Source organism: Phocoena sinus, chromosome 21 (genome assembly GCF_008692025.1).
Source record: "Phocoena sinus isolate mPhoSin1 chromosome 21, mPhoSin1.pri, whole genome shotgun sequence".
Taxonomy (NCBI): domain Eukaryota; kingdom Metazoa; phylum Chordata; class Mammalia; order Artiodactyla; family Phocoenidae; genus Phocoena; species Phocoena sinus.
Genome location: NC_045783.1, coordinates 10,464,226 through 10,477,407, shown reverse-complemented (window position 1 = coordinate 10,477,407; position 13,182 = coordinate 10,464,226). Strand labels below are relative to the sequence as shown.

The 13,182-nt window shown below is 46.6% G+C and overlaps 1 protein-coding gene across 1 annotated transcript in view; it reads right to left on the bottom strand.

Annotated features, from left to right (window-relative positions):
* LOC116746896 overlaps positions 1-9,530 on the bottom strand; it is a 48,543-nt gene extending 39,013 nt beyond the window's left edge. Inside the window, exon 1 of the mRNA XM_032618663.1 lies at positions 9,416-9,530. Coding sequence (XP_032474554.1) covers positions 9,416-9,530 — 115 coding nt within the window. The remainder of the gene's footprint in view (positions 1-9,415) is intronic.
* Positions 9,531-13,182: the final 3,652 nt, after the last annotated feature.

Below are 13,182 nucleotides of genomic sequence, written 5' to 3'. Positions count from 1 at the left end.
CTCATCACTGGACTGAACAACAGGGCCCTGGGTTTGAGTCTGGGCTTTGTAACTGTTTAGCTTGTGACTCAGGGGAGGTGACTTCAACTTTCTGGTCCTGAGTTACCCCATCCCCAAAGTGATGTGGTGACATCAGATACCCCACTACACGGGGTATTTCATGAATCTGTGTTTCAGCAGTTTTCGTTACATGGTTTCCATACTTTTTTGAGATTTTAGTCAGAAACGAGTATGCATCAAAGAGACCTCAGTGCCTGATACTCACATATTTATATCATATGAGGGGACAGAAATATGTTTGTTTTTTTCAAGTTGCCTTTTCAATGGTTATCACTGTAGGAAAACACATAACCCTGCTTTTATTCCTAATTTATCAAACACAAGAAAATCATACTGAATATAGTTTAGTAATAATTTTCAATTGCCATTATATATATATTTTTTTTGCGGTACGCGGGCCTCTCACTGTTGTGGCCTCTCCCGTTGTGGAGCACAGGCTCCGGACGCGCAGGCTCAGCGGCCATGGCTCACGCGCCCAGCCGCTCCGCGGCGTGTGGGATCTTCCCGGACCGGGGCACGAACCCGTGTCCCCTGCATCGGCAGGCGGACTCTCAACCACTGCGCCACCAGGGAAGCCCTGCTCTTGTATATTAATAGAACGTTGATGATTTTGATTATATGGGTCACAGAACTGGTGTTAAAACTTGGTAAAATCCCAAAGCATGCTCACATAGTGAAGTTCAATGAACTCAATGGCATGTTTAGGAGGAAGGGGACTTAATGGCACTTGTGACAACAGAAACAAGAATTTCATCTAGAGTAGAGTCTGATTTGAGTCTGCTTTTTTTTTCAATCCAGGCATAAGGACACCTGAGTGTAGCCCTTGATTGCAATTTCCAGCTAGCTGCGTGGTTTCTAATCCAATGATATCTGAGCTTCTTACGATACGTGTCCTCTGTTCTCTGAGAATCACGAAGCAGCTGAACTGCTGTCCTCTCCCCCTCGAGGTCATGGGTGTCACAGTCACTCTCACGGTCACTTCAGCAGTGGCCAGTGTGCTCAGGACCGAGCTCCACACTGCTGGCTCTGCAGACGGCTTCCACGTTCCGAGGGCCCTGATGCAGCGGACGCCAAGCAGACCCTCCGTTGCTCACGTCCCTCCCCTCTTCCTTCACTCGGCAATTTCTCCTGCGTCCTTCAAAACTCAACTCAAACGCCGTATCGCCTGTGGAAGCTCTCCTAATTCCTTAGGGTCAAGAGCACATCTGTAACAACGTTCACACCTTAAATTCAGTAGTTCCAATCGCCTCTTTCTTTCTTTCCCTACCAGAGTTTGAGCTTTGGAGTCACAACTGTATCTCATTTGTTTTTGCATTTTGGTGCTGGGTCTTTTCTGTCCACTCTGTTGAAAACTCTGACCCTCTGCATCCCAAGAGCCCCGGGTCTCCCCCTCCTTGCCCAGCTCCGCATGTTCCGTATTCGTGGGCTCACATCTATTCCCTCTGACCATGATGTCCCTTCAGGAGGTGGGACCCTGTCTCTGTTCTTCACTGCCATATCCTGAGAGCTGGGACTGTGCCAAAGAGATCGTAGGCATCACAAAATCGTTCCAGAAGAAAGGAATAAATGACAAAGTATAAACAAAGTTACGTTCCAGGAGGAAAAACCACGCAAAACTCAAGCTACCTTTCCTAGGCACCTGGGTTTGGCCCAGAGCTAACTTTTTGAGTATCTGTTTCTGTTGTTTTGAACAAGTTACTCAGCCTCTCTGGGCTCCGCGATCTGATCCATGAGATCGGAACCCTCTCTAGTTCTTGGAGGCTTCGAAAATTCATTTTTTTCCTCCTGGTTCGTTATCAAGAGTGTGTCCAGTGGGGCCTGAAAGACACACGGGATCTTGTCTTAAGAGTGAGAAGCCACTTACACGGGTTGTCTAAAGGAGGCAAGATGCTCCTTGTCTGAGACTGAGTTCTCTTTACCCTGAAACCCCCAACAAGAGGCTCACTCTGCAGCCCTGCTGCCAGGAAGCCCTTGCTCAGCTGTGTTTGCTCCAGACTGAGGGATTGTCCCCCAGCTGGTAAGATTCCCTATTTCTCCCTGATCAGGAGGCTGAGGTCCTTGGGAGACCTAACAGGACAGATCACTAACGGGGCGAGAGCAGTGGGGAACGAGAAACTGATGAGGGTCTGCAGCCTCTGTCCCTGACGGGCCCTTCTGTGTGAGCCTTGGTCCCGCACCTGCCGCCCCTCTGACTGGCCCCCTCCTGGGGCGCTTCCTGATGTGTCTGTTTCCCCTCAGCCCCGATGGGCCCCTCACTGCCGGGATCGCCCCAGCCTCCTTGGCCTCCCCTCCCCAGAGAGCCCTTTCAAGGTGTTGCTTGGGGTTCTGGTTAAATGATCCAGGGGATTCGGTCCCCAGCTTTCCTCCACTGCTCCCACTTGCCTGGGGCAGCGGTGCCCTAGCTCTGGGAGGAGAGCCATGAAGCTGGTACTTTTGGGGGCAGTGGGGATCTGGAGAGGTCTCGGGGGCAGCCGTCAAGGCCTACAGGTGAGCACCTCAGCTGTCCAGAGGCTGAACCGGGACTAGGCAACCATGGACCACGTGGGAGCCATGCAGAAGCCCACGGCCTCCTCCTGACCACTGGCCTGGGAGCAGAGGTCTCTGCAGAGCCAGCAGCCTGGGTCCTGGCATCAGGGGGACACGTCCTCGGCAGAGCTGGGCAAGGGCTCCAGGGGCAGAGGCACCTGTGAAGGGGCAGCCTGACTGCTGGCCGTTCGTGGTCCTCTGCGCAGCCACTGTGGAGGCTGCAGGAATACACTGCCGGCATCAAATCCCAGCTCCGACAGACACTGCTTCCGAGAGTTTTGGAGCATTGCTTCACCTTGCTGACTGGACACACACACTGTTCTCATTGGTGGAAAAGAGAAAACAAGTTTGCTTTGCAAGGTTTAAATGAGATGCATTCCATAAGAGTAGGCGTTGAGTGCATTTAAGACCTCAGAGCTTCTCCACCTCAAGCCCTTCTCACTTTTCTCTTTAAGTTTTCACGACCACCCAGTTATAGCACACGTCTCCGTCCTTATTGTCCTTCTGTTTTTCTCCTTCCTTGATTATGCCCCAGGCCTGCCACCAGCTCTCAGAGGCTACACCACTGAAAAGTTGTGGACTTCAGAAGACCAGAGAAGCATCCCCAGGGAACATCCATGTCACGTTCCCACCCACCACAAGTCCACGGAGGCAGGGCCGCGTCTCCCCAAGAACTCGGAGCGCTATCCTCTACCCCGTTACTTCCAGAGCCTGCAGAGTTAATGCCTGTGTATGGAGTTCTCACGTCCCTTTACTTGAGTGTGTATTTTTATTTTAAAGCATTTAAAAAAACTAGATAAAAGTCAAGATTTACTGAGATTCTTTTTCAAGTAGTTCACCACAAGATTGTCAAAAAATTCAGCGGAATGTGACCATAATTTCGAGTTACTGTCCCCCAAGTATGAGCCCGTGCGTTGCTTTGTTTGAAGCCCAAAGCAGGTGATCGCTGACAGGAAGAAACTGTTGTTGTTATTCTCGTCTCAGAGACAAGGATGTGCTGTTCCAGGCCTCCAGGTGATGCACTCAAGGTGCCTGGCGGGGAACCCGGCCCCAGCCTCGGAGCTCCATGACGCTGCAATCAGGGCTGCTGTTCCCCTGCAAACCAGCAGTTCCCCGGTGTCCTGGCTGGTCCCGGGTCGTGGTCACTAGGGAGGAACCACATCCCTAGTGATGTCCCCTCAGGCACACAGACGGCTGGACGGACGTGACTGCAAAGAGCCTCTAGAACCAGATGAGTGGCAGCGTGGGCGTGTCGGGCTTTGCCTGTCATAAACTATCAGGGATCTGACAGACTGAAAATGTCAATGCTTTATTTTTCTTGCTGAAAAGGAGACTCAAGTGATCACGTGTGGAGAGGGGGGCCACGCCATCTAGGGAACCATCTCCCAGGGGAAAACCTGCAGCACAGGAAAAAAGCTTTTGACTGTCACATGCCATTTACTGCCTGACCTGTGTGAGCAGCAGTGACTGGGAATTTTCAACAGATGTTGAAGGCAGACAGGAGCCCCAGGACCAACTGCGCTCCAGACATGCCTGCAACACAGAGAGAGACAATTCCCATGGAAACACACGTCCCCCAAGGAAACATCTCCCCAGATATCAGCTGTGGAGAAACGGTGTCAGATGGTATCTAGATGGGCATCAAGTTCCCTTGCTCCTTTTTCTTTTTTTCAAAAAAGAATCTTCCAGATTACAATCCAATTCATGATAGTACGAAGTATCCTCCCTGTGCAATCAAGGCCTTGAATTTTATTCTAGAAAAACAATACTTTGGGAGATTTAAAAAATATATACTAAGTAAACATAACCTGAAAGAAAGAATCATTGTAGTGATTACTCTTAGGTTACATTATTATTAATCTTACTTTTGTCTAGTAAGAAGTCTCCTAATTTAAATTTAAAACAATTTGAACATATAGAATCCAGTGGAATCCAAGAAGGAATCTTCTGTGGTTTTGATCTCCAAGCCTGGTGGTCCCACGAGAGCAAAGGAACCACAGACGAGGCATGGCCACGGAGCACAGCCCCACAGGCTACACACACGTTCCGTAGCTCAGTGCCACCTGCTTCTTGCAGGCAAGTGCTGGTGAGCTAGTCTTCTTATGATCTTGTTGAGGACAAGTATTTTGGTTTGGAATCGAAGATGCTAAAAATATTTATAACTAGGCCCTATATGGAACACTTGAAAGTGAGGCTTTATGAGTTTTTCTTATGAAATACAAATAAATGCCAACACCCTAGAATCTTTTGGGAGGGTTTGAAATAAAAATAAAATCACTGCAAATAAATTAGGACATGTTTTAACCAATTTATTGCAGGGTCATGGGTCGGGTCTATGGGGACTGAGCGGGATGCATATTTGTAATGTGGCAGCTCAAGAAGGAAACCTGCTCGGAAAAGTCTCATTAATCACCCATAGACTGCGCATAAAGCAAAGAAAATACACCTCAGAGGAAAACTGATTTTCACGCTCCCAGTTTGGTTGTAAAAACACACTATAGACGTAATCGGTGAATGATCCCAGCTTCCGTACTCAGTCCTTGAAAATGGGACACTTGCTCGTGAAACTGACCTGCACGGGCTGGAAACGTGTTCTGGTTCATTCTAAACAGAACGTGGGAGTCATTTTAAGGTTGTTCAAAGACCATTTGAAGTAGTATTTCTGGAGTCACGGTGTATTCCCAGCAAGAAAGGGCACTAGGATCCTTTCAGTTCAAGGTGGTCATTCTACAGGGGAGACCGGGGTGACTGTCACAGGACTCCTGGGAAGATGTCCGAGCTAAGCTGAGGGTTGGCGGACCCCTTGCACCGCAGGGAGCCCGGCTCTGGGCAATGGCTCTGGGTGATGATCAGGGCCTTGTTTCCCAGAAGAGGGAGGCAAGGCTGAGGACGTTAACAGTGACTGCACCCCATGCCGAGGAGCTGGGCTGGGGCTGGACACAGGCTTCCAAGTCAGAGCGGTGCCCACGGCCCTGTGAACATGTCTGCACCACGGAGATGGCCCCCTGTCCCTCCCCCTTCCGCCGGCGGTCGGCTGAGGACCGCCATGGGCTTCATGACATGGTCTTGTGGAATCCAGTGCCATTCGTCAGGGTTCTGCCCAGATCTCAATCCCTGCCTGGGCCTCAAGCTTCCCAACCGTCCTGACTGTCCATTCTCTCTTCAAGTCGGGCCCTCTGGTAATCCTCTTCCTGTTTTTGAGTTCAGATCAGTAATTTTAAAAGTTCATTTTGCATCTGGGACCCATGTGTCTGAGCAGGAAGCGGCCATCTTGCACAAACCTATGTCTAGATCATTTCGTGTCTGTGCGGATAACTTTTCTCCTGGATAAATTCACTTGAAGGACAGGAAGTATGGATGCTTTACAGTCTCACAATATTTCATATATAAATGTCATGAATAAGAGGAAGAATAGTTTTGGAGATAGTTATGTTTTTTGTAAATCTCTGGGTGGTGCGATGTGGTATATTCAGAAATGGACAAGTTTCTACCTTCTCAAGCTTGGTTTCACCACTTGTAGCAATGGGAGAATGAACGCGGGTCTATTTCTAGTTCCAGCTTTGTATTGTAGCCGCGCCAGCCGTCCTGTGTCTGGTACCCGACAAAAACCAGAATTTGCTGACCTGTTTTCATCGGCTGCGCTGCCCTCTGCCCCGCAGCCTGAGTCAGCTTCCTTGACCCGTCCTCCTGGATGACAGTGTATGCCCAGCTTTACAGCTCCCAGCCTGGTTTCTACTCCTGAGAGGGATTTGCGTTCCTGTAATTGCATTTTCACTTGTTCTGCATAAACACCCGTCTTCTTTTTTATCCGTCCCAGACCTGGCAAATCCCTACGCATCTTCTTTCACAGCGCCCTGGTAATTGTGTCTTTGTATCCGCAGTGCCTGGGAAACTGCCGCGTAACCTTGAGGGGGACAATGTGAGAGGGGCATGGGGGTTATTCTCTGATCAGCCCACAGCCCCACGCAGAACGGGATGGACAAGAACACATTGCAGATTCCAGGCTCACACGCTGGGATCAGCTTAAAAACCGCAGTGTGAGGCCAAACCTGACCACAGCCCTTTATCACCCACAGGGAACATCACATTTGGTAAGATGTTAAAACTGAAGAGAGGTTAGAATATGATTTATCAAAAATACAATAAGTAGGCTTTGTAATATCCCTTTGTATGATTAGCTCATTACACTAATACACTGAGTTAATGTCTATATGACCATATTCTAAATTAGAAAATTATTTTTTCCTGTATCTGTCTACAAACATATAGGAAAAGGTAATAAGTCATAGTAGTTACCTTTGTGCTATGTTCCAGAAAGCTTGCTTTACTGCAACTTTGTGAAAGAAGCTGTGCTATCAGAAAATAAAGCTCCTTGTGACTCAATGAGGCTCAGCTCTTACTTATTACAGAATTTCGGTTTCGTCCCTTACACTGTGTCGGATTGAGTATCCTTACCTCTAAAACATTAATATATCCAGGGCTGCAATCATGAATACACAAAATAAGGTATGTGACTGTACAATATATTCTATACATTTATACAGAAATGTGAGCTACTATGACCGCTGCCTATATGCGACTTAAGGCTCTTGAACATATTTCAAAATTCTCGTAACGGACAATCTCAGCTTTGGTGTGAGTCTGAGGTTAGAGGAGCTGACAGAAGCTTCCAGGTGGCTGTGCTGAAGGTCATTACACCTGCTGCTAAAACAAATGTGGGGGAAGAGGGCTGGGACACACTCCACAGTCTGGGTGATGGGAGTCAGGACTTGCGTGCGCGCGTGCATGTGTATGTGTGAGCATGCGTGTGTATATGAGTATATATGTGTGTGCATGTATATGCATGTGTGTGGGTGCACGTACCCACGCACGTGTTTTGAGAGGTGCGCCCCCTGGGCAGGAGATGCGTTCTTCAGGGATGATTAAATGAGACAGTACAATGTGATCCCAGCTCTTAGTTTTCAACAATAGGAACCACATTGCAGATCCATTGTTTCACTTTTAAATTAGGCTGTTTAGCGGCTTGAAGGGGTTCACCAGGGTCTAAATATCAAAAGATTTCGGCAGATTGAGAATGGATTCAGTCTTCTTAACTGACTCTTAGTGAGGATACAAAGCCCCCCTTAAAAGAAGCTCTCCACCTTTCTACCGCATTATGGAAATATCAAAGCTCAGTAACGACAGAGGTGGCCTTCATTATTCGGTAGTTTAACTGAGAAAATGATAAATTAGTGTCAGACTTTATTTCTCTAATCTATGGAGCTGTTATCTGGGACTCGTATTTTAATTACTGTTGCATCTAAGGTCACATGGGCAGGTATTTAAAATGTTAGCTTTGGACTTCCCTGGTGGCACAGTGGTTGAGAATCCACCTGCCAATGCAGGGGACACGGGTTCGAGTCCTTGTCTGGGAAGCAACTAAGCCCGTGGGCCACAACTACTGAGCCCATGTGACACAACTACTGAGCCCACGGGCCTATAGCCCATGCTCCGCAACAAGTGAAGCCACCGCAATGAGAAGCCCGCATGCAGCAATGAAGACTCAATGCAGCCAAAAAATGTTAGCTTTTTAATAAATAGGAGAGTGTGTGTGTGTGTGTGTGTGTGTGTGTGTGTGTGTAACCATCTGTCATCTTTCTAACAGCAAGTGTTACAATCTCTTATTTGACACCGTTTGCCTGGACGAGAATTCACTCCTTGTTCTGGGAGTTATTTTTCACGTTTCTATAGATTTTTAAATAAAAAGCAATTTTACCTGGTTTTATAACATATGTGTAGTAGACTTTATCACAAACCCATTTGTTTTTATCACATTCTCCAAACCTATTTGAAACTTTGAGAGGTATGTGCACAGCCGACCTGGAATTCGCACAATCGTGGCCAAGAGAAAAGCTTTTTTTCGAGTTTTGCTTTGCCGTGAAGATTTCACCCTCTTGCTCTTTTCCCAAATCATCCTGAACATTCACTTAGTCACTTGTGTGTCAGACACCGACCCGTATGTCTGTCCAAAGGGAGGTGGGCCTCCCTTTACCGCCCTTGTCCCACCAGATACAGTAGCCTCGGAAGTGCGGATCCCACGAGGTTAAAAGGAGGCGCGAGGCGGGAGGTTGCCTTGGTGCTTCAGTGACCAGCCCCAGGCTCACTGCAGACCCCAGACCGATAGTGATTCACCGGCAGGGAAATAGGAAAATCAGGACCAAGAGTGATTTACGGAAATGAACTTCACTGCAGGCTAATGCCCTCTCCAGACCCAGCAGGGAGGAGTGTTATAACTCCTTATTTCTGTGTCTTAGGTGAGTCTGAAACAACTTTGGGGACAGTCTCTCCTCCGTTTACTTCTTCCAAGGGTGTGGAGATGCTTCCTCAGAAGTAGCAGCTGCTTTTAAGAACTCAGGTCCTTGATGATCACGTTGAATGTTCGTCACTCCAAGATTTGTTAAACCCCTATGTGACTTCCCGGAGCCATCGACTTTCTTAAAAATAAATTTATTTGGATTTCTAAGCAGAACTCCTTATACTGATTGCTGTGGAAGCATAGAAACCTCTAGGCACAGTGACTGAATGCAGATAATCTGTTTCAAAAGAACTAGTCTTATAATCACAACACGGCACCTTCTTGCCATCACACAGATTTTAAAAGAACAGTAGCGTGTCAGGGTGCAGAAGTTAAGTGCTCAGAGTCATCCATCAGGATAAGTTACACAGCTTCACGCATCGTTTCCATCACGGCATGGCCTCAATGCTCTTCACATCTGCCGTGACATTGACCTTGCTTATTGGTTGCCTACTCGCCCACATTTCACACTTTAACCATTTGCCTCCTGCTTACTGCTCTGTGTGGGGTCAGTGGGACTGAGCGTCCACTTCCAAGGAGCTGCCATGTTGGTGTAGCTGTGGGTTGGGAGCTCAGCTGGGCTAGTGGTGGGGCCCCTGTTCTTCTCCATGACGCAGTCCCAGGGTTGCTGGACTCTTACACGGTGGATGGCTTCCCCCAGAGTGCAAAGGTGGAAGCTGCCTGGCCCTCCTATGGCTTAGGTCCACAACTGCACAGCACTGCTTCAACTGTGTTCTCTCTTCTCAGAAGGCCGCGGGGCCACTTCGGGGTCAAAGGCAGGCATGAGACATGGCATGAGGAGTCATGGCTCACTGGGGACCACCAGACTGTGTACCTCATTTGCCCTAACAGCTCTTCTGCTTTCAACTGGCATTCATAAAAACACAGCTTGAGTACCAGGTTCTTTTTGAAGATTTTCCAGACTCTCTTAGAAGAAGAGAAAGAGGTACTAGGGGTGCACATACAGAGGGATGACCATGTGAGGACACAGGGAGAAGACGGCCATCTACCAGCCAAGGAGAGAGACCCCAGCAGAGACCACCCCTGCCGACACCTTCTTCTTGAACTTCCAGCCTCCAGAACTGTGAGAAATACATTTCTGTTGTTTAAACCACCCTGGTCATTAGTACTTTGTGATGGCAGCCTGAGCAGACCAGTACTGTGATTCGCATGAAAGAGAGGTTCGATGACCGTGGAATGAATGATATCAGTCCTCATTTTAATTAATTAACTAATTAGTTAATTAATTAACTGAAGTATAGTTGATGTACAACATTATATAAGTTACAGGCGTACAATGCAGTGATTCACAATTTTCAAAGGTTATACTCCACTTATAGTCATTATAAGACATTAGCTATATTCCCCATGTTGTACAGTATATCCCTGTAACTTACTTTATACCTAATAGTTTGTACCTCGTAATCCCCGCCCCCTATATTGCCCCTCCTCCATATCAGTCCTCATTTTTAAGTCACAGAGACCAAGTCTGGGGTTCCAGGTATCCTTTGTAATATAATAAGATGAATGCTTCTCTTATTTCTCACATTTGATTAGCTTGCAATATCACCATCTAGACTGAGGGGCAGATCCAGAAATATCAGTATTCATTCTTAAAAAATACTTTTGTACCATTTTCCCAAGTTTAATTTTAATTGTCGGCGTAGACTGTGTAGTTGATTTGTGACTATAAATTAAAAACTTTCCATGTATTACTGGCTAGGGTGAAAGGGAATATGAAAGGCAGAGAAGAAATGATAAAATACCATGTTTCAACTTGTAATCTTGTGAGAACTTAGGAACAGATGGCCTATTTGAATAGAAATGTTATATTTCTTATGAAAATAAATCTTATTGCAGGCGAACGTGGTAGCACTTGACAATCACCACTCTGATGAACACTGCAGTCGTGGTCTGGGCATGAGAGAATGTGGAGTTTAAGTATGATAAGCTACTTTAACAGATTTTTAAATGCATATTTATTCATTAAAAGGGGATAAAAGCATTTGCATCAATATAGCTGTTATAGCGGGAAAAGTGTACTTGTGAGAGATAGCATTTCTCAAAAGCTGTTTTATCTTTTTCCTGGACGGGGGAGCTGCACCGCAAGGCATGCCGGATCTTAGTTCCCCAACCAGGGATTGAACCCAGACCCCCTGCAATGGAAGTGTGGCGTCTTAACCACTGGACCCCAGGGAAGTCTTTCAAAAGCTGTTTTAAACGGAAACAAATTGTTTTTTCAAGCATTCTGACTTTGATGAGTGTTGACATAAGTTACTAATAAAAACATATGCTTTCAGCTGTTTTTCATTCTATTTCTAATAGACATTTTGAAAATTGCAAATTTGAAGTAGCGATTTAATCGCCAGGATTGGGCGACCATGTCTATCTTTACATTGACAGCTCTTCCGATATTCTGGGTTCCTTTATTTTTTTTAAATTTATTTTATTTATTTATTTTTGGCTGCGTTAAGCCTTCGTTGCTGCGAGTGGTCTTTCTCTAGTTGTGGCGAGCAGGGGCTTCTCTTGTTGCAGAGGCACATGGGCTTCAGTAGTTGTGGCACACGGGCTCAGTAGTTGTGGCACACGGGCTCAGTAGTTGTGGCCTGCTGGCTCTAGAGCGCAGGCTCAGTAGTTGTGGCGCACGGGCTTAGTTGCTCCGCGGCACGTGGGATCTTCCTGGACCAGAGCTCGAACCTGTGTCCCCTGCAATGGCAGGCGGATTCTTAACCACTGTGCCACAGGGAAGTCCGATATTCTGGGTTCTTGAACGGGGCAGACTTCTTAAGAAATTGACTAGCTGGAACTTGTCTATAATTGTACTGTCAATTCTGTATTTTTAAACAAAAGTTTCCCTTTACAGTTGCTATTTAATGTCAATGGCAGAGAGTTAGAAATTCTTATACTTCTGTATAAAGAGTCTTGGTAATATTTTTACAATTTTCTAGATTAAGTAAAAGCTTCTAGCTTAAGCAATGCCATGATTATAGCTATTAAATAATTATTCTTCAAAATCCAGTTATAAAGAGAGACTCATGAGTTTGGAAATAGTTTTTTATCTGTGATTGTATCATCCCAGCCACACCGCCCATAGCCCCTCAGAGTGCCCATCCTGCTTCCTGTTTCTCCAAAATACGGGCTGGTTTAGATCATTTGTTAGCCTGACTAAATATAGGATGTGGTCTTTTTTTTTTTTTTTTTTTTTTTTTTTTGCGGTACGCAGGCCTCTCACTGTTGTGGCCTCTCCCGTTGCAGAGCACAGGCTCTGGACGCGCAGGCTCAGCGGCCACGGCTCACGGGCCTAGCCGTTCCGCGGCATGTGGGATCTTCCCGGACCGGGGCACGAACCCGTGTCCCCTGCATCGGCAGGCGGACTCTCAACCACTGCGCCACCAGGGAAGCCCGGATGTGGTCTTTTTAAAAAAATATATATTCAGAGATTTTAGTGCCTACTTAAAGTTGGAGTTTGCTAAACACTTGCTGAGATAAACTTACGTAAAATAGGATCTACTGTCTTGACTGAAGCATTGATTAGTGTTTCCTATTATAGACGATATATTTCTAAATCACATCCCCCCTACAGCTCCCCTACACACAAACACACACACATAATTCTATGACTACTTTCCTGAAAAACGGTGTCTTTTCAGAGATTTAATTTTTCCTTTCCCAATAATTTATTTGAAGGCTTTATTTTTATTTATTTATTTTTTTGAAGCCTTTATTTTTTAAAAGAGAGTTGACAGAGGTAACATGTTCATGATGTCTTTCTTTTATTAAGTTAGAAAAGTTATTGGGACACACTTGATCGCAAGTCCCTCTGCTTTCTTGCCAAGCATATGAGAAGAAAAACTGTTGTTTTCAGAGCAGGTCATTCTGTGTGTAGACTGTTTTCACAGGACACTTGCCGAGCTGAATTATGGTCTAGAACCTGCTGATCTATTGTGCCGATTCCAAACATCACTCGAGGCTTATTTCGATGATTGTAACCATGAACGGTTCCCTCATACCATATCCATGGAGTGTTTACTGGTGCTGCCCTGTGTGTGTCAGGCACGCTGGCAGGTACGGGAGACGTACAGGGTGGGCGGCAGGCAGATCCCTGGTCTTGGGTGGCTCTCAGGCCACACAGGGCGAGCGCTCTCGGGCGTTCTGAATGCCAACGGTACACACTGACCTGGAGGTTGGACAGTCACAACAGGACCGCCACGTATGTGGCTTTGCTTGGCTTTGGGACAGGACATCAGAAACACCATTGTGGG